General features: G+C 40.2%; 1 protein-coding gene across 5 annotated transcripts in view; it reads right to left on the bottom strand.

Moving 5' to 3' along the window:
• Positions 1-22,413, bottom strand: part of KDM1B (lysine demethylase 1B) — a 63,068-nt gene that overhangs the window by 40,069 nt on the left and 586 nt on the right. For 4 of the 5 annotated variants that reach the window (XM_066377130.1, XM_066377129.1, XM_066377133.1 and 1 more), the window contains 5 exons: positions 17,587-17,686; positions 16,292-16,419; positions 14,392-14,481; positions 13,430-13,541; positions 9,538-9,654 (listed from right to left, as the gene is read on the bottom strand). In XM_066377130.1, coding sequence (XP_066233227.1) covers positions 9,538-9,654; positions 13,430-13,541; positions 14,392-14,481; positions 16,292-16,419; positions 17,587-17,673 — 534 coding nt within the window. In that variant the 5' untranslated portion in view covers positions 17,674-17,686. The remainder of the gene's footprint in view (positions 1-9,537; positions 9,655-13,429; positions 13,542-14,391; positions 14,482-16,291; positions 16,420-17,586; positions 17,687-22,413) is intronic. The other variant, XM_066377132.1, reaches the window with a different exon arrangement.

Here is a 22,413-nt window from a genome sequence, read left to right as displayed (position 1 = left end):
TGGCTTAAGCAAAGGGTCACTGGCTTGGCTTGAGTGCCCTCCTCCCAGGCATGTATGAGAAGCAGTAAACATCAACTAAAGTTATGTAACTACCAGTTGATGCTTCTCATCTCTTCCTTCCTGTCTCTCTCTAAAAAAAAAAAAAGTTACCTAAATGCTCTCAATCATGATACATCCGTTCAGTAGACTATTTATTATATTTATTATACAATCTTTAAAGAGAAAGAGATCTGAGATGGAAGCATCTTGAAGATAAAATAAATGACAAAAGCAATCTCCAAAACTGTGCATAGTTTGCCACTACTGTTTTTAATATTGTTTTACAAATAAACCTTTCCAGAGTTTGTCCTTGACAGAATACCAAGTTGAAAACCAAAGGGACTTTGGATCAATAAACACCATTTAAATAAATATTTCAAACTTCATGCTATAGACAGAAACAGACTTGCGCAGCAGTGTCTCAAAAGAGAATCTGGGTGCGGGGGCAGGGAAAGAAGTGTAGAACATGATACGCTGCTTAGAAGTTGGAATTTAAGAAGACCATGAAGCCTTCAACATTAAGATGCTTGGAAGGAGAGAAAGGCAATTAAGTTTTCAAAAGCCTAAGAAATCTGACACCTCTCAGTTTTCCTGGAAAAAAATTCCTAATGTCATTCTGATGAATCAAAATAAAGAACCTGAGAGAGAAGAAATTGTGGTAAGATAAATTGTGGGGAGCAGCAAACCCACCTAAATACAGAAACAAAAGTAAGCAATGGAAGAACTACGGTTATAAAAAATGATACATTTACTCTGACTGAGTACCCTAAAAGACAAAACAAAACACTAATAAAAATTGGGGGAGAAGAAAAGAGGAGGTGGACTAAAGTGTGACATAGTTTACTTTTCCCACTTTCACAGCAGGGTGTCACTATGCAAAACTGAAACACGCAACTAAAAAAAAGTGATTCCAACCTTACACCACTCTCATCATAGGTTTTCATAACCTTTCAGGGAATTGTTGGAAACTACTATTTCTGGAGATGAGGAAAGAATTACCGTACGTTCAACTATTATTTCACTTTGGCTTCTTTTCCTGATTTTAAATTTTATTGTATGGAACTCAATCATTTTACATAAAACCAGCCTGCATAATACTCTTTATTAATATGAAGTTATTTGTCATCCTGGCCTCCCTGAACTACACGCAGAAAAACATTTTTTTTCTGGTGACAGAGACAGAGAGAGAGAGACAGAGAGAGGGACAGATAGGGACAGACAGACAGGAAGGGAGAGAGATGAGAAGCATCAAGTCTTCATTGTGGCTCCTTAGTTGTTCATTGATTGCTTTCTCATAAGTGCCTTGACCGAGGGGGGGGGGGATACAGCAGAGCAAGTGACCCCTTGGTCAAGCTAGAGACCATATAGAGTCATGCCTATGATCCCACGCTGAAACCTGCCCTCAAGCCAGCAACCTCAGGGTTTCAAAGCTGGGTCCTCTGCATCCCAGGCTGACCCTCTATGCACTGTGCCACCACTTGTCAGGCTTTTTTTAAAAAATAAATCTCATTTAATGATGGTTAGTTCGTGATGATGACTACATGACTTTTTGTTATCATCTTTGTTCTTTTCTACATTGTTTCAATTTTTCAGTAATGAACATATATCATTCATTTAAAAATAAACTCATTAAAAACAAACAAACCTCAGACTTATCCAAAACTACTTAAACTGAAACAAGTGAAAAGAACAATTACCACCCAAAGAAAAATCAAATAAACAAAAAAAGGGACATGGATAATTTGAACAATTACTACAGATGAAGTCATAGTTATACAAATTCCATTGTCATCACGTAAAAGAGAGGAGGGATTAAGTATAATTCCAAATGAGAGTTCAGCTGAAGCTAATTGAAGCATATCACAAAATAAACTTTTTATGGAAAATCTTGCCTAGTATTTAGTAACATACATTAGTAAGCAAATCATCCAAAATATTTTTTTAATTGTTTAGAACTGCTTAGAAACCGCAGAAATAGGTTGAATGAACATGGCCCAACAGAGCTAGTATCTATAAAACAATCTGCTATTTTTTACTGCTCTTGGCTGAACTCTCCTTTAAATATTATAATGGGTTCGATTCCCGGCCAGGGCACATAGGAGAAGCGCCCATTTGCTTCTCCACCCCTCCGCCGCGCCTTCCTCTCTGTCTCTCTCTTCCCCTCCCGCAGCCAAGGCTCCATTGGAGCAAAGATGGCCCGGGCGCTGGGGATGGCTCTGTGGCCTCTGCCCCAGGCGCTAGAGTGGCTCTGGTCGCAATATGGCGACACCCAGGATGGTCGCAACATGGCGACGCCCAGGATGGGCAGAGCATTGCCCCCTGGTGGGCAGAGCGTCGCCCCATGGTGGGCGTGCTGGGTGGATCCCGGTCGGGCGCATGCGGGAGTCTGTCTGACTGTCTCTCCCTGTTTCCAGCTTCAGAAAAAGAAAATGAAAAAAAAAAAAAAAATATTATAATGAAATGCACTGAGTCTCCTTTTTTTTTTTTTTTTTTTTGACAGAGAGAGAGAGTCAGAGAGAGGGATAGACAGAGACAGACAGGAACGGAGAGATGAGAAGCATCAATCATTAGTTTTTCGTTGCGCATTGCAACACCTTAGTTGTTCATTGATTGCTTTCTCATATGTGCCTTGACCACGGGCCTTCAGCAGACCAAGTAACCCCTTGCTTGAACCAGCGAGCTTGAGTCCAAGCTGGTGAGCTTTTGCTCAAACTAGATGAGCCTGCGCTCAAGCTGGCAACCTTGGGGTCTCGAACCTGGGTCCTCCACATCCCAGTCCGACACTCTATCCACTGCGCCACTGCCTGGTCAGGCCTGAGTCTCCTTTTGACTTGAGAAGTACTCTAGGGCACATAGGCTGGTAAAGTTCAGTGCAGCCCTGACATTGTTTCAGCCAGCTTCCCCTTTGTCACATGGCTCATATACCTTCATTACACAGACCCCAATTCTCATCAGTGCACTCAGCCTGGAAAATGAATTACCTACCCCCTCAGTGTCAGCCCTTCCCATTGTTTTCTCTCCTATTCCCCAGAAAGGCCTTCTACTCTCAAGAATCAATTAAGGGCTAAATTGAAAGGTTTCAGAACAAGACTCTTTCGTTCCAGGACCTTGGTCCCAGGCTTAGAGCTGTACTTCTCACATTTCACCTACAAATTACCAATGTCAAAAATAAGAACAAGGATATCAGCAGCGCAGAGCTAAACCAACATTAAAAGAAGTATAAAGTAGTAGTGCAAACAATTGTGTTAACAAATTTGACAACATAGGTGAAATAGGCAAATTTCTTGAAAACCAACAACTTTCTGAAACTGGTAGAATAAACCACCTAAATTTCTATGCACCTGTTAGAGAAACTGAATTTATAATTTAAAATTTCTCACAAAGGAAACTGGCCCAAATGACTTCACTAGTGAATTACACCAAACCACTAAGTAACATAACATCAACTTGACTCATATTCTTTAACAGAAGGATATACTTCTGAAATAATTTTATGGAGCCAGCATAACTCAGACAGCAGAACCCTTTAAGAACATTACAAGGAAAAAAAAAATGACACATAGTATCCATCATGAACACAGATGTAAAAATCCTTAACAAAATATTAGCAAACTGAATCATAAAATTCATTAAAAGGATGATATATTGCCCAACCAGGTGGTGGCACAGTGAATAGAGCATCAGCCTGGGACGTTGAGGACCCAGCTTCGAAACCTTGAAGTGACCAACTTTGAGCACGAGTTTATCAGCTTAACAGGGTCACCGGCTTGAGTGTGGGATCATAGACATGAACCCAAGGTCGCTGGCTTTTAAAAGGCGTTACTGGCTCAGCTGGAGCATCCTGGTCTAGGCACATATGAAAAAGCAATCAATGAACAACTAAGGTGTCACAAAGAAAAACTAATGATTGATGCTTCTCATCTCTCTCCCTTCCTGTCTATCTGTCCCTGCCTGTGTGTGTGTCTCTCTCTAGCTTAAAAACAAACAAAAAGAAAACAATGAGGCTCTGGCCGGTTGGCTCAGTGGTAGAGCGTAGGCCTGGCGTGCAGAAGTCCCGGGTTCGATTTCCGGCCAGGGCACACAGGAAAGGCACCCATCTGCTTCTCCACCCCTCCCCCTCTCCTTCCTCTCTGTCTCTCTCTTCCCCTCCCGCAGTGAGGCTCCATTGGAGCAAAGATGGCCCGGGCGCTAGGGATGGCTCCTTGGCCTCTGCCCCAGGCGCTGGAGTGACTCTGGTCGCAACAGAGCGATGCCCCAGAGGGGCAGAGCACCCCCCCCACCCCCGGTGGGCAGAGCGTCGCCCCCTGGTGGGCGTGCAGGGTGGATCCCAGTCGGGCGCATGCGGGAGTCTGTCTGACCGTCTCTCCCCGTTTCCAGCTTCAGAAAAATACACACACAAAAAAATAAATAATAAAATAAAATTAAATTAAATTAATGATATATTAAGAACAAATGAGTTTTTTTTCCTAGGCATGCAAGGTTGTTTCCATATTTCAGAATCAATATAATTCACCACATTCAGATTAAAGGAGAAAAACCACATGATCATCATAAAAGATACAGAGAAAGTATTGACAAAATCCAACATCCACTCATAATAAAAGGTACTCAGCAAGCTAGGAATAGAAAGAAATTTCTTTAATCTGATAAAAGGCACCTTCAAAGAGCTACAGCCAGCATTAGACATAATAAAATACTGAACACATTTCTCCTGTGCGCAGGAACAAGGCAAGGATGTCTGCTCTCCGACTTCTATTCAACATGGTACTGAAAGAGCAAAAAGATTGAGTTTTTTTAAAAAGCAAAGTCTTCATTCATAGTTGATATAACTATAGAAAATCCAAAGGACTCTACAGAAAAAAATCTATGCAATTTAACAAAGCCTGTTGGTATAAAATAAACACATACCAAAAAAATTGTATTTCTATAGCATTGCAACAAATTGTAAATGAAGTTCAAAATAAATTCTGCCTGACTGGTGGTGACGCACTGGGTAAACCATCAACCTGGAACGCTGAGGTCGCCAGTTCAAAACCCCAGGGCTTGCCAGGTCAAGGCACATGTGGGAAGCAACAACTAGGAGCTGATGCTTCTCGCTCCTCCCTTTCTCTCCCTTCTCTAAAATCAGTAAATAAAATCTTAAAATAAAAAATAAATAAATTCTACTTATCTACTTATTCTACAATCACAAAAAGAACACCACATAATACCTAGGTACATACTTAACAAAAGACATCCTCACTGAAAATTATAAAACATTATTGGAAGAAATTAACCCTTTGAGTAGTACAGACATTCATGTACATCCTCGTGCCTCCTGACCATCCAGAGTACGATTGTACAAAAATTTTTATTTTAAGAATGTGTACGGCAACATTAAAAAGAGGCAAATGTATGTTATTCTTGTTTCCATAAATTGGTTATCAAACAAACGACTTCAAGTTAATAAAACTGGAACTGGAACTAATTTCATTTTTTGAAAAAAATAAAATAAAACTTACTCCCGGGGGTCAGCGAGCATGAAAGAAACTCACTACTCAAAGGGTTAAAGACTCTGAAAAGATGGAGAGATACACCATGCTCATGGGTCAGAACAGGGGTTGGGAAATACTTTCTATAAAAGGTCAGATAGTAAATATTAGGTTCTGTGGATGACACAGCCTCTGTCACAACCACTCTGCCACTGTTGCATGAAAGCAGCCATAATACATAATGAATGAGCATTGCTGTGTTGAAATAAAACTTTTATTTTTCAAAAATAGATGGAGGGCCAGATTTGACTCATAGTTTGCTGACCCATGGATTAAAAAACAGAAAAATATAAGGATGTCAATTCTTCTTAAGATTATCTATGGATTCAATGCATTACAAAAAAATCCCAGAAGCTTTTTTATAGATATTAACAAACTGATAATAAAATTTACATTTTAATGTAAAAAACCTACAATAGCCAAAATAATCTTGAAAAACAAATACAAGAGGAATTGACATTACTTGATTTTAAGACTTATTATAAAGTTACAATAATCGAGCCAGCAGAGTACTGAGGTAATAATAAGCAAGGAGATCAATGGAACGGAGTCCAGAAAGAGACCAACATGTACTGCCAACTGACTTGTGATAACAGAGCCAAGATAATTCAATGGGGAAAAAACAGTCTTTTCAACAAATGGTACTGGAAAACTAAATGTTTCTACGAAAAAAAATTGAATCTTGCCCCATACCGCACATCAAAACCAAAAATTATCATGAGATAGATTAGTGACCTCAATATAAACACTAAGTCTATAAAGCTCCTCAAAGAAAACATGAGACTATCTGTGTAAATTAAGAGGTAATCAATAATTTCTCAGAAGGATACCATAAGTTCTAAGCATAAAAAAAATGAATAAGCTACGTTTCAATATTAAAAACTTCTCAAGAAAATAAAAAGGTAAGACAAAGATTAGGAAAAATATTCAAGATCATATCTCATATCCAGATCATATAGGAATTCCTACAAGACAATACCAATTTTAAAAAAATATTTGGAGGCCCTGGCCAGCTGGTTCAGTGGTAGAGTATTGGCCTGGCCTGTGGATGTCCCAGTTTGATTCCAGGTCAGGACACACAGGAGAAGCAACCATCTGCTTCTCCACTCCTCCCCCTCCCCCACCTTCTCCTCCCACAGCCATAGCTCAAATGGTTCAAGCATATCATCCCTGGGCACTGAGGATGGCTCTGTGGAGCGGCTACCTTAGGTGCTAAAAATAGCTCGGTTGCAAGCATGGCCCCAGATGGGCAGAGCATCAGCCCCAGAGGGGGTTACCAGTTGGATCCGGGACAGGGTGCATGTGGGAGTCTGTCTTTCTATCTCCCCTCATCTCACTAAGAAAAGAAAAAAAAAGGATTCGGAGTCCTGGCAGGATAGTTCAGTTGTTTAGAGGATTTTCCTGAAGTGTAGAGATTGCCGGTTTGATCCCTGGTCAGGGCACAAACAGGAACGAATCACTGTTTCTGTCTCTCTTCCTCTTCCTCTCTTCAAAATAAATAAATAATTTTTTTTAAAAAAAGGTAAAAAAATTTAGATATATATTTCTCCAAAGATGAAATATAATGGCCAACAACTGTATGAAATGATACTTAGCATCACTAGTCATCAGGGAAATGAAAACTAAAACCATAATGACATACCAGTACATACCCACTAGAATAGCTAAATAAAAAACAGTTAATATCACAAAATATTGTAATCTGCAACAATAACTATGGAAAACCATTTGGCAATTTCTGAAATACAAATTTACCATATGACTCTGCAATTCTACTCCCATGTATTTACCCTTATGAAATAAAACAATAGGTCCACAAAAACACTTGCAAGGCATATTCACAGCAGTTTTATTCATAACATGAAATTTTAAACATCACAAATGCCCTTCAAAAGGAAAATAGTTAAATAGATTGTGGTACTGTATATCTATATAATGGAATATGTAGTATATCTATATAATGGCATACTACTCAGTAATAAAAAGGGAAAACTACTGATTCATGTGACAACGTGGATGAACCTTAAAAACAATTACACTCAGTTAAACTAAACACAAAAGAATATATAGTGGCTAATTTCCATTTTTATGAAGTTCAATAGCAGGCAGAACTCTGTTTAGAGTACAGAAATCAGAACAGTGGTAGGGAAGGAAATAAATAGAATTTTTAGGGTAGAAGAAGTGTGTATCTTAATTGGGTACTGGTTATACAATGTAGACATTTTCCTAAACTCAATGAAATGCATTTAAGATCTGTGCATATATTATTCCTCCGGCAATTTTATATCTATAAAAAATACTACCACTCAATATAGACAAGGTTTTGATAAAATGATCTCTCTGTACTATAAGTCTTTAAACCTTTAAAAAGTATTCATATCAAGAGCATTAAAAGATGTGCATACCAGAAATATGTAATCAGATACATAAAAAACGTTCTATTAGGATAAATTGTTAAGAGTGTTCACCTACTAGGGTGAAAAGGAGAAAATGATCAAGGAGGACTTTCACTTATTTATATTTTATTTTATTGTATTCAATTTCTTTTTTTAAAAACCCTGAGATAATACTCATGTAATATTTATGTAAAATTTAAAACAATAAAATATAATCCCTAAATGTCCATACACTACTTCTCATCATTTCACTTAGCAAAATCTTCCAAATGTTTATAATTATGAGTTGCTTTAATAATGTTTATACCTAAAATCCTAGGTTTTAAAACACTTGACCAAAAACTATATAAAACCTTTCATTCATTCTTTTATAGGAAATATTTAAACTAAGAAAATATTTTGCCAGTGATGATTATATATCTTTGTGACTATACCACAAACATGGAATTGTATACTTTAAAATTGTGAATTTTTTGACTTGTGAATTATATATCAATTTTTTTAAAGAAAGTACCTTACTTCTGAGATTAATTAACATGTTTAAACTAGGGACATTTGTGTAGATTAATGCTTTAATACATTTTAAACACTAAGAAATTGCCAGATATCAAAAAAGGGAGATCATAACAACAATGGCAGATTCCTAATTGCCCAAATATATTCAGTCATCCCTTCTTCCTTAGTAAAAAAATCCTGGTTTTGTTTGATATTACCACATGCTCAATTATAAAATATTTTCTTCCTTTGTTTCTATCGTTGTTCAGAGTAGCTACATGATCCTGTTCTAGACAATGATATATAAATAGAAATCTACTCTTGGAACTTCCAGGAAAGCCATTTTCCCAGTAAAAGAGGGAGAAACTTAGCTGGCATACTCCTCTTACCATGTGACTCTCCCAGGCTTAGCATTTGAACAGGAGGGCAGATGGTGCAGCAACCACCTTGTTGTAGTGGAATTAAAACCTACAAGGAGAGACCTTGACCAAGTGGTGGCGCAGTGGATAGAGCGTCAAATTGGGATGCAGAAGACCCAGGTTCAAGACCCCGAGGTTGCCAGCTTGAGCGCGGGCTCATCTAGTTTGAGCAAAGCTCACCAGCTTGGACCCAAGGTCGCTGGCTACAGCAAGGTGTTACTCGGTCTGCTGAAGATCCGCCGTCAAGGCACATATGAGAAAGCATTCAATGAACAAGTAAAGTGTCGCAACGAAAAACTAATGATTGATGCTTCACATCTTTCTCCGTTCCTGTCTGTCTGTCCCTATCTATCCCTCTCTCTGACTCTCTCTGTGTCTCTGTATAAAAAACAAACAAACAAAAAGAAAACCTACAAGATTTCCTAGGGCAAATACACCAACCCTGGACAGCCTATCTCCAAACTGCCCATAGTGAGAGAAAAATAAAATCCTTTGTTGGTTAAACCATTGTAGCTGGAGTTTTGTTTATATGTGGGGGTTATCACAATCCTGATACAATGATCAACACAATAAATGAGAAACATACACCATTACTATTTACTGACAACTACATTAACCTATCAAATAATTCAAAAGGAAAACCAACAGAGATCATACCTTAGCAGCGGTATTTGGTTTCATTCCACAGCGGTAGGTCTTTGCTATCTGTGGAGTAAGCTGGATTTCCTTGGTAAGTTGCCTCCATTTTCTACACTCAGGTTTTGTACACTGAACCTGGATGGAAAATAACATGTTAAGGTAAATCAGTTGGCTAATCTTGAGCCTGCATTTCTCTCCTCCAACACTCACTTTGGCATCTTCGTCACATGATTTGACCAACCTTTTAGCACTGCTAAGTCTTATTCTCTCGCTTGCATGACCACCACCCATATAATCCACTTTTACCCCATTAGAGTAATTTCTGATTCAATACTAGCTCAGGCACCAGGAAAGTGCTAAGAGGATCTGACTACTATTGTCAGAAAGGTTTTCCAGCTCTAACCTAAGAAAATAATCAAAGTTCAATTTAGTTACCGTTAGTCATAAAGTATGTGCACTAAATGAAATGTGGTATCCTGAGTAGGATCCCAGAAGAGTATAAAGACACTAGTGAAAAAGTTGATGAAATCCAAATAAAGTCTGTACTATAGTTACTAGTACTGTATTAATGTTAATTTCTTAGTTTGACAAATAATCACAGGGTGTTAGATACTAACATTAGGAGAAACTGGGTGAAGGATATATGGTAACTTTCTATATTATCCTTGCAACTCTTTTGTATATTTAAAATAATCTAAAATAAAAACTAATTTTTAAAAAAAAAAAAAAGTAGGCAGATATACTATACATACGCAAAATAATGAAACTGGATCTTTATTTCACACACATCTAAAAATTAACTCAAAATAGATCAAACACTGTAATGTAAGAGCTAAAATGATAGAACTCTTAGAAGAAAAAACAGGATCCAATCTTCATGACCTGAGATTTAGCAATGGATTCTTAGATACGACACTGAAAGCACATTCAACAACAACAAAATATAAACTGTACTTCATCAAAATTAAAAACTTTTGTGCCCCAAAGGACACTATTATGAAAGTGAAAAGACAACCTATAAGAGAAAATACTTGTGAATTCTATATCTATATCCAGAATATATAAAAAACGCTTACAACTCAATAACAAAAGACAACCCAATTTAAAAAAGGCAAAGAACCAAAAAGATATTTCTCCAAAGATATAAAACGGCTAACAAGCACACAAAAAGATGCAGTAGCAATTAGGGAAATGCAAATCAAAACCACAGCCCTGGCCGGTTGGCTCAATGGTGGGGTATTGGCCTGGCATGTGGATGTTCCGGATTCAATTCCCAGTCAGGGCACACAACAGAAGGACCCATCAGCTGTTCCACCCCTTCCCTTCTCACTTCTCTCTCTCTCTTCTCCTCCTGAAGCCATGGTTTGATTGGAGCGAGTTGGCCCCAGGCACTGAGGATGGCTGTATGGCCTTTGCCTCAGATGCTAAGAAGAGCTCCGTTGCTGAGCAACAAAGCACGCCCTGGATGGGCAGAGCATCATCCCCTAGTGGGTTTCCTGGGTGGATTTCAGTTGCAGTGCATGTAAGAGTCTGTCTCTTTGCCTCCCCTCTTTTCATTGAGTGATTAAAAAGAGAAACAAAAAATACCCACAATGAGCCTGACCTGTGGCGGAGCAGTGGATTAAGCGTTGACCTGCAATGCTGAGGTTGCCAGTTCAAAACCCCCAGCTTACCTAGTCAAGGCACATGCAAGAAGCAACTACAAGCTGATGCTACCTGGTCCTCCCCCCCACACACACTTTCTCTTTCTCTTTCTCTCTCCACTCTGTCAAATCAGTAAATAAAATCTTAAAAAAAAAAAAAAAGACCACAATGACACACCACTTCACACCCATTAGGACAGCTAGAACAATAACAACAAAAAGGGAAAACATGAATTGGTGAGGATGTGGAGAAATTTTTTTTTTTTATAAAATTTTTATTTTTTATTTTTATTTTTTACAGAGACAGAGGGACAGATAACAACAAAAAGGGAAAACATGAATTGGTGAGGATGTGGAGAAATTTTTTTTTTATAAAATTTTTATTTTTTATTTTTATTTTTTACAGAGTCAGATAGGGACAGAGACAGGAACAGAGAGAGATGAGAAGCATCCATCACCAGTTTTTCATTGTGACACTTTAGTTGTTCATTGATTGCTTTCTCACATGTGCCTTGACCGGGGGGCTACAGCGACCGAGTGACTCCTTACTCGAGCCAGCGACCCTGGGCTCAAGCTGGTGACCCTTGCCCAAACCAGATGAGCCCACGCTCAAGCTGGCGACACTGGGGTCTCGAACTCGGGCCCTCTGCATTCCAGTCCGACGCTACATCCACTGAGCCACTGTCCGGTCAGGTAGATGTGGAGAAATTTAAATCTTTATACACTGCTGGTAGAAATGAAAGATGCCACAGCAGTTGCTAAGGAAAACAGTTCAGTAGTCATTAAAAATGTAAAACATGGACTGTGATTCAACAATTTTATTCTTTTCATACTGAAAAGAATTGAAAACAGGTATTCAAATAAATATTTGTACACAAATATCATAGCAGCACTATTTGTAAAAATTAAAAGGTAGAAGTGACTCAGCCATCCATGAACAGGTGAATGGATAAATTAAATCTGCCAAATCCATATAATGGAATATTATTCACCCATAAAAAGAATATATGCTACAACATGGATGAACTTCAAAAACATTATGCTGAGTGAAAGAGACCAGTCATGAGAAGTCACATACTGCATGATTTCTCTATATAAAAATATCCAAAATAGGTAAATTCATAAAGAGAGAAATCAGATTAGTGGTTTCCAGGGACTAGGGGAGAGAAAAATGAGAGGTGACTGCTTAATGGGGACAGGTTTACTCTGTGAATGATAACAGTGCTTGGAATTAGAGAGAACTGGTGGCTGCACACACTGCCAATGTACTAAGTGCCACTGAAGTGTATGTTTTAAGAGTTGATTTTATAATATGTGAGGTTCATGTCAATAAAAAAATTTTAAGTGCAAGAAAAGCCTTACTCTACCTATGATATTAAAAATTTAGAAAATCATATATTAAATGATGGGATATTTATCCAATATACGCAATACTACAAATTATTTTCAAAAACTGGCTAAAAGAAATAACACTATAAAGTTGAATTAAAAAAAAGTTAAAAGTTAACAATATATTATATCCAAAGTATGTTAACCTTATTAGGATTTGTATATAAAGCATGAAATTGTGTTTAAAGATACATTTAAAAAATTAACAAAGAACCCTGACCAGGCAGTGGCACAGTGGTTGGAGAATGGGCCTGGGATGCAGAGGACCCAGGTTCAAAACTCCAAGGTCACTGGCTTGAGCGCAGGCTCATCTATCTGGCTTGAACACAGGCTTACCAGCTTGAGCTCAAGGTTGCCAGCTTGAGTGTGGGATCATAGACATGACCCCATGGTTGCTGGCTTGGGCTCAAAAGTTGCTGGCTTGAAGCCCAAGGTCTCTAGCTTGAATCCAAGGTCACTGGCTTGAGCAAGGGGTCACTGGCTCAGCTGGAGCCCCCCCCCCCCCCCCATCAAGGCACATATGAGAAAGCAATCAATGAACAACTAAGGTGCTCCGACTATGAGTTGATGCTTCCCATCTCTCTCCCTTCCTGTCTCTAAAACTAAAATAAATAAATAAATAAATGATTTAACAGAATAAACAAAGATTCATAAGTTTAGCAATGGCTTTCACCAGCCGGTGAAAAGTCTTTAGTTTCTTCCTTATACTATGTTGAGTTATCTAAGTTCCCTACAAAAGTAAAAAATGTGATTTCCTTTAATAGACATAGAACAACAAATGTAATAAAAAAAGTTTTGTACAAATCAGTATTTTCATCCATTCTTCCTGTTTTTTAGGTCAAGTGCCTCACAGAATAATAAAGCATTATCCTTTTTACCCAGTAGGGGAGCTGCTGGTCCGCCATGAAAGCTTTGGGACTAGGTTCAGTTTTTCCATTGGTAGTCCATACTTTTTTCCATGTAGTATATTTGTCATATCCATCCTTATGGCTGAAAAATAATAAAAATATATCAAACTATAAGTTAATTGGACTTTCAAAACAGGAGGCAGGTTAGAAAATCTTATGTAAAAGATTCAACTAGGCATCTTATAAAAAAAAAGGAGGAAGTTATGATGCTACCCATAAAGAGGCTATCAGGAAGGGACGGCTGCTCCCTGTCTGTCTGAGCTCTCTCTAGTTGTCAGCATCTTCCCCCACATCTCGGCATTCATCCCCCTAGGCACTGTTACAGAATACTAAAGCAGCTCCTGGAGCAGGGGTCGGGAACCTATGGCCTGCGAGCCAGATGTGGCTCTTTTGATGGCTGCATCTGGCTCGCAGACAAATCTTTAATAAAAAAGATAATAACGTTAAAAATATAAAACATTCTCATGTATTACAATCCATTCATTTCCTACTGCTCATGTTCATGGTTGCCGGTGGCTGGAGCCAATCACAGCTGTCCTCCGGGACAACACCAAATTTTTATTGGATAATGTGTAACGTACACAGGTCGTTGTATGGCTCTCATGGAATTACATTTTAACATATGTGGCGTTCATAGATCTCTCAGCCAAAAAGGTTCCCGACTCCTGTGTTAGAGTTTCTGCAACTTGCGGACTAAGAGAGTAACTGTCTCACAGCAGTTATTTTTTGAACCTTGAGTGTGCACACATATGAGCACGCACACATGCAAACTTCAGCATAAAGTTCTGGCACAGCTGTAGTCAACACAGAGGTGGCTATAACAGTGGAATAATTCAGTAAGCTTGTGGGCTTAGCGTGAACCATCTGACCCCCTCCTCGACCCCACCCCTGCCCCCTCCACTACGAAAACCTCTCACAGTTAGAGAACAGACCTTCTGTAGTAATGGTCAAAGCACTCATTGCAGAAATGCTCCCCACAGGAGAGGTGATACCATCGGGAGGTGTAGCCATTCTTGGCACATCTGAAAATAGCAAAAACATGTAGCTTTGGTAACAAATAATATTCCTTCTCACTTTAAAAAAATGAAACAAAGCAAAACATGTTTTGAGCTCCTCCTGTGAGCCCATGTTGTAGTCTCTCTACTTAGAATCCTACCAACCAGGAGCTAGTAACAGGGAAAGTAGAATGGATGATTGATAGGTGATAACATGTGGTGAGGACACAGGGGCTTAGACCAGAGGACCTAACCTATAACCTAGGTGGATGCACATTAAAGGGCCTAGGGCTTAGGAGCTTTATCAAGACTCCCTGGAGCCTGACCAGGCAGTGGCACAGTGGATAGCGCAACAGACTGGGATGCGGAAGACCCAGGTTCGAGACCCCAAGATAGCCAGCTTGAGTGCAGGCTCATCTAGTTTGAGCAAGGCTCACCAGCTTGGACCCAAGGTCTCTGGCTTGAGCAAGGGGTTACTTGGTCTGCTACAGCCCCTGGCCAAGGCACATGAGAAAGCAATCAATGAACAACTAAGGAGTCGCAACAAAAAACTAATGATTGATGCTTCTCATCTCTCTCCATTCCTGTCTGTCTGTTCCTGTCTATCCCTCTCTCTGACTCTCTCTCTGTCTCTACAAAAAAAAAGACTCCCTGGAGGAATGATAGGGTTTTACAACATGAAACAAGAAATGTGGCTGCTGCAAATCGCACGTGGATGAAGGAGAAAAGTCGTCTCAGTAATAACATCTGGCCCAATAGTGAATAGTGAATGAAACTGACCATCTGGACTCTGACCCTTGAGCAGTCAATCTGGCAAGTATGACCTGTCAAACGGCCAAAAATTTGATAAAAGAATGAAATCTGTTGCCACAATGAATACTAACACCACTACTCTTCATGATTAAAAAAACAAAAATGGGGACCTGGCCGGTTGGCTCAGTGGTAGAGCGTCGGCCTGGCGTGCAGGAGTCCTGGGTTCAACTCCCGGCCAGGGCACACAGGAGAAGCACCCATCTGCTTCTCCATCCCTTCCCCTCCCCCTCTCCTTCCTCTCTGTCTCTCTCTTCCCCTCCTGCAGCCAAGGCTCCATTGGAGCAAAGTTGGCCCGGGCACTGGGGATGGCTCTGTGGCCTCTGCCTCAGGCACTAGAATGGCTCTGGTTGCAACAGAGCAACGTCCCAGATGGGCAGGGCATCGCCCCCTGGTGGGCGTGCGGGGTGGATCCTGGTCCGGTGCATGCGGGAGTCTGACTGCCTCCCCGTTTCCAACTTCAGAAAAATACAAAAACAAACAAACAAAAAAAACAAAAATGGGATTTGTGTCCCAGGTTTTACTGAATCTTAAGCCTTCATTGAAGATTTTTCTCTAGAAGTGAAAGGTCATGCTTGCATCATCCCAATAAAAATGGCAAGTACAGTTAGCCTCATTGTATCAATGAGACCTGTTGCCTATTGGAAGAGGAGTTGCATTATATGAAAGAGAAAAGAAGCCTAGGAGAAGGAAATACCTGCTGGGCTACAGGGAACCCCGCAGTTCTCTGCTGCGTCATGATCCCTGACCCCTATCTCACCTTCAACCCCCAAGAGAAGTCCAGCCATGGTCAGTGAAGTCTGAGGACACTGAGTGACCACTGTGTAGAGCTGAGATGGCTATATCTAACAAGGGGAGCATATAGAAGGGTGTGGTGTGTATAGAATATACAGGCAATGTCGCTATTATTAGATGACTTATAGTAAATGTGTCTATCTTTAGTAAAACTATCTTTGAGGATGATGTTCCCACAAAGAATGCTCTCACAGGCAGAAATGTGAGGCCAAGGCATGTCATCCCAACAGACCTTTCAGAAGTACTTGCAAAGCACACTGGGCACGTTGCTGTACAGCCTGCCTTTTCACATTTCCTGTACTTCTTCTCTGACCCACCGTCTTCATCTTCATCTGTCATCTCCGCTGCTTTTTTCTTTGCCTGAAGAAGAACCAGCTGAGGTTAAGATTTCACCAGAATGGCCAAAGGTGAATGTGGTCGAAGGTTTACTACTGAAAGGACTTCCATGTTAGGAGGAGTTTGAACATGAAAATAAGCATCCTGGCAGTAGGATGGGGGTTGACAACACAGCAACTTCCTTGAGACTGTATGGTGCAAATAATTCACTAACTTGCCTGAGATATAGAACCAGCACTTTAACGACAGGTCTTTGAAGAGAGCTAAAATGCATGCAAGCCTTTTTCTTGGGAAAAAGCTGTATCAATCAAAATAAAAGCCACTCTCAAATTAGGATATTTTTTTCTTAGGGCAATTATATCCTCTTAGTATTGTACATGGAAAAAAAAAAAAAAAACACAAGTAGAAAAATTCTAGAAAAATAATTACATCATTCATGATTTTTCTTAAGGAAAAAAAAAAAGCCCTACAACAGAGATGGCAACAAGTAACCCATTAACAGCACTCAACCAGCGACAAGCTGACGTCAAATTTGTTTGAATGACAGCAAGCCAAGCATGGTCTGGCTCCAGCTCACATCCTGGAAGCAATCACACAGCTGCAATGCTCTGCACACCCCATGCTGGCTCACACCCTATGACAGGGGTCCCCAAACTTTTTACACAGGGGGCCAGTTCACTGTCCCTTAGATCGTTGGAGGGCCGGACTATAAAAAAAACTATGAACAAATCCCTATGCACACTGCACATATCTTATTTTAAAGTAAAAAAACAAAATGGGAACAAATACAATATTTAAAATAAAGAACAATTTAAATCAACAAACCGACCAGTATTTCAATGGGAATATGGGCCTGCTTTTGGCTAATGAGATGGTCAATGTGCTCCTCTCACTGACCACCAATGACAGAGGTGCCCTTTCCGGAAGTGCAGGGGGGGGGCAGGTAAATGGCCTCAGGGGGCCGCATGCAGCCCGGGGATCCCTGTCCTATGTCTTCATCTTTGCAGTTCTGTCTGCGGTATGCTTTTCACACTGCATCACTATACTGGGATTGCTCCGTGTGAACTTCTCCATGAGTGTGCAAGTTCCCTGAGGAGTGAAATTGTATCTTTTCATTTCTAATTCTTCAGTCCCAGTGAGAATAATTCTGTGTGCTCAAAACAGATGCACAGAAAAAACAAATGATAATACCTGCCTACCGGAACTCCTCAAAGGAAGGCTATCTGGAGAATGATCAAAAGATGCTTTTTTCTTTGTTCTCCCCCGCGGGGTTGCCATTGTATCAGATACTCTGCAAAAAATTTAAGAAAAAAAAATTTTAAATAAGTCATTAAATATTAGTATTTGAAAATACTTTTAACATTCTGGAGCAAAGTTATTATGCTGTACTAGGTAACAATATATTCTCTGCAGTTAGATTGCCTGAATATGAAGCCATTGCTTTCAAGTTCTTCAATGTCTCTAAGATCTCAGTGTTCTCATATACAAAATGGGCATAGCAAGAGTGCATCATAACGTTAGTGAGCATTAAGTAAAGTAACTTATTTAAAACATCATGACTGGCATATTATAAGTATGCAATAAAAGTTATCCACTAGTAGTATGTAAATTTAAAGACATAAAATTGAGAAAAACACTGCTCAAGTGACCAATAAACAAATTACACTGTAAAATTCAATGAACAAAAACACCTAGTTTTTGTCTGTTTCTCTCCATCTTACTGTGTCTTCTTCACAGGTCCTGAATTTTGATCATTTATACTTTAAAAAGAAAACTCATTCATTCCTTCTAGGTAAAACCCAACAAATAAACCTCAGACACACCATCTAGTCACTACCAAATAGAGGAATCTGGGATAGTTACTATATCTTCTACTGAAAAAATTTTATAAGTTCTCAAACTAGTCAAATAACAGCACAGTTAAGAACCAAAAGTCGGCCCTGGCCGGTTGGCTCAGCGGTAGAGCGTCGACCTAGCGTGCGGAGGACCCGGGTTCGATTCCCGGCCAGGGCACATAGGAGAAGCGCCCATTTGCTTCTCCACCCCTCCGCCTCGCTTTCCTCTCTGTCTCTCTCTTCCCCTCCCGCAGCCAAGGCTCCATTGGAGCAAAGATGGCCCGGGCGCTGGGCATGGCTCTGTGGCCTCTGCCTCAGGCGCTAGAGTGGCTCTGGTCGCAATATGGCGACGCCCAGGATGGGCAGAGCATCGCCCCCTGGGGGGCAGAGCACCGCCCCTGGTGGGCGTGCCGGGTGGATCCCGGTGGGGCGCATGCGGGAGTCTGTCTGACTGTCTCTCCCTGTTTCCAGCTTCAGAAAAATGAAAAGAAAAAAAAAAAAAAAAAGAAAAAAAAAAAAAGAACCAAAAGTCTTCGAGAAAAATAATACATAGCAATCATGAAAGACTGAATTATCAAATTAGTATTTTTTTTAATTAAGTTAGAGAAAAAATAAAAAATGCTTAGCAGAAATAAGCACTCAATAATATATTGGTTCTACGATTATCACACACCTCCTTCCTTGATCTATTGTATTTACTACACACATACACTTACACAAAATAATATATAAAATAAATAGAACACATATAGATAAGAAATTTGAAAGTGGAAAAGTGTTGCCATAATATACAAATTTCACATACAGGAATACCTAGGAGATACTGTGGGTTTGGTTCCAGACCACAATAAAGTGAGTCATAATCTTTTTTCTGGCCTGGGGGGGGGGGGGGGGAGTTATCTTGACTTCAATCAGCAAAAAAAAAAAACTGTCACACCTATGAAGTGCAGTAAAGTGAGGCACACCTTAATCTTGAAGAAAAGCTTTGAGGGGCCTGTAATGCTATTTTTACTATCTGAGAGTTCTACTACTCCTAGGAACATTTTTAATGGATTATTAACATCACGTGTGAAAACTTGGAGTTTTCTAGCTACATCACCTTTGAGAAATCATGACACTGATGTTATGGATGATCTTCCTTTCACAAACTTTTTACTTCCTTAAAACCTATTCTGAAATGCATTATACTTCTTTAAGAATTAAATAAGTTATTGTCTAGTTCTACAGCACTCTAGATACAGATGGATAAAGTACTAATAATGTTAAAAGTACTACTACCTACCTAGAATTGTTAAACTCAAAGGCGGCTTCCTGGATCACATTTATATTCTCAAAAGGCTGTCCAATCTAACAAATCTCTTTATATAAATCATATATCCCACATTATTCACAAAATGAACCAAAAATAAGGTATATGTAAATACAGTACTTATAAATGTATAACATATATAAAAGTATTGCAACAAAAATCTTTCAGTTGAGCCTGACCAGGTGGTGGCGCAGTGGATAGAGCGTCGCACTGGGATGTGGAGGACCCAGGTTCGAGACCCCGAGGTCACCAGCTTGAGCACAGGCTCATCTGGTTTGAGCAAAGCTCACCAGCTTGGACCCAAGGTCACTGGCTTGAGCAAGGGGTTACTTGGTCTGCGGTAGCCCCACGGTCAGAGCACGTATGAGAAAGCGATCAATGAACAACTAAGGTGTCGCAAGGAAAAACTAATCTAATGATTGATGCTTCTCATCTCTCTCTATTCCTGTCTGTCTGTCCCTATCTATCACTCTCTCTGACTCTCTCTCTCTCTCTGTCTCTGAAAAAAATAAAAATAGGCCCTAGCTGGTTGGCTCAGCGGTAGAGCGTCGGCCTGGCGTGCGGGGGACTCGGGTTCGATTCCCGGCCAGGGCACATAGGAGAAGCGCCCATTTGCTTCTCCACCCCCCCCCTTCCTCTCTGTCTCTCTCTTCCCCTCCCACAGCCAAGGCTCCATTGGAGCAAAGATGGCCCGGGCGCTGGGGATGGCTCCTTGGCATCTGCCCCAGGCGCTAGAGTGACTCATGTCGCGGCAGAGCGACGCCCCGGAGGGGCAGAGCATCGCCCCCTGGTGGGCAGAGCGTCGCCCCCTGGTGGGCGTGCTGGTGGATCCTGGTCGGGCGCATGCGGGAGTCTGTCTGACTGTCTCTCCCCGTTTCCAGCTTAAGAAAAAAAAAAATAAAATAAAATAAAATAAAAAAATTTTTAAAAAAATCTTTCAGTTGAATGTGGGGTTTAGGAACAGCCTAGGTTCATGCAACATTTGACCGTAGGAATGCAAGCATTCTCCAAAAAAAAGAAAAAGAAAAAGGGGCATGGCACAATTTCCAGAAATATCATCAAACATTTAAGCCCAACTGTATACTAAAAATATGTATTGAACTATAATAAAGAATTATGTAAATCAAGAAATGGTTTAGATGAAATGAATACATTAGCTATAAAAGCCATCATTAAATCTGTGTTGTCTGGGGAAAATATGACTGAAGATTTTGAGTGGTATATTTTCACCTTTAATTATAGTATATGATTTATAGTAACGTAGCCTCATCCTTTTTTGACACCTGCAGTAATTTCTGTACTTTCACAGTTGCTAGGTTCTTGGGGCTTAAAATGGAGGGGAAAAAATTTAAATAAACTTAAAAGGACTTGTTCAGTTTTTGTGTTTTTAAATATAATCTCAGAAATACTGATCTAAAGTGTCACTAAAACAAGTTAATGTACTTAAGTGCTTTTCCACCTGGTTCTTCAAATTAACAAACACATCTAATTTTAAACATAATCAATTTGTTTCATGTTCCATATAATTTTATAAGCATATATCTTCCTAATTTTAAATTCATAGTTTTGGTTTTCTTTTAATGTGACCCAAAAAGTGGGTTGGGGGGGGTAAATATGTAAGTGGATATATCAATGCCTAGACTTCTATTTTGATAATTCTCAGAATTTTTTCTGAAATAGATTTTTCAAAAATATTTTTAAAAACACACATACAGCCTGACCAGGCGGTGGCGCAGTGGATAGAGCGTCGGACTGGGATGTGGAGGACCCAGGTTCAAGACCCTGAGGTCACCAGCTTGAGCGCGGGCTCATTTGGTTTGAGCAAAAGCTCACCAGCTTGGACCCAAGGTCGCTGGCTCCAGCAAGGGGTTACTCAGTCTGCTGAAGGCCCGCCGTCAAGGCACACATGAGAAAGCAATCAATGAACAACTAAGGTGTCACACAATGTGCAACAAAAAACTAATGGTTGATGCTTCTCATCTCTCCGTTTCTGTCTGTCCCTGTCTACCCCTCTCTCTGACTCTCTCTCTGTCTCTGTAAAAAAAAAATCCAAAAAAACACACATACAGTTTTCATAAAAATAAATCAGAGTGACTCCAGGTTGGAATACAAATTTACAGTGGCATCAGCATTTCTAAAAATAAGAAACCTAGAAACTTCTTTAGACAACAGAAATAGGAATTTCCCTTTGGGCCACGTAAAATAAGGCAGGACCAGCACCCACACTAATCAAAATTTCCAAAATATGGATCCAGTTCAATTACCTGAATGCTTTGTTGATTACTTTCCCTGCCTGGAAGACTATTAATTATTGATGGTCATTTTCTCATGTACCTCCTTAAGAAACCTTCCCTTCCACTTGCCTTTCTTCCACTGAAATCGATAATTTCTTTTTAAGCCAATCAACCAAACAAAACCCAAAAGCCTTCAGTTTGTGAATGTGGAGTGATGGATATCCCCCAATAGACTGGTCTATGGGTTCCTGCGCGCTCACCCAAGGGAAGGCTAGGCCTCTTACTGGCGAGGTTCCATGTCACGGAACTCCAACTTTCTGCAGCTGGGCCTTCCTCTTCTTCCTGTTTCACCTGCCAGCTGCCAGGCTGTTGACTAACAACTACCATTATGGGGCCGCTCCCTGCGGGTTCTCAAGCCCGGAGGAGTTACCCCAGCAACCCCGCAATGCTGATCGTGCCTCAATGCGTGGTGGCCGCACTGGAGCGTTATTACGACACCTGCAAGGCTGTAAGGGCTCCTCACCGCCACTCTCTCAGCTGAGAATAAGCGAGGAGTTCCTACTCCGGACTGTGGGTTTTCCCCCCCACGCAACGCACACTTCCCAGGTGACAGGGCTCTAACAGTCCCCAGGAGGGAGCT

This window comes from Saccopteryx leptura, chromosome 3, assembly GCF_036850995.1.
Source record: "Saccopteryx leptura isolate mSacLep1 chromosome 3, mSacLep1_pri_phased_curated, whole genome shotgun sequence".
Taxonomy (NCBI): Eukaryota; Metazoa; Chordata; class Mammalia; order Chiroptera; family Emballonuridae; genus Saccopteryx; species Saccopteryx leptura.
The sequence above is the reverse complement of the archived record's forward strand: the minus strand, read 5'-3'. Positions and strand labels throughout refer to the sequence as shown.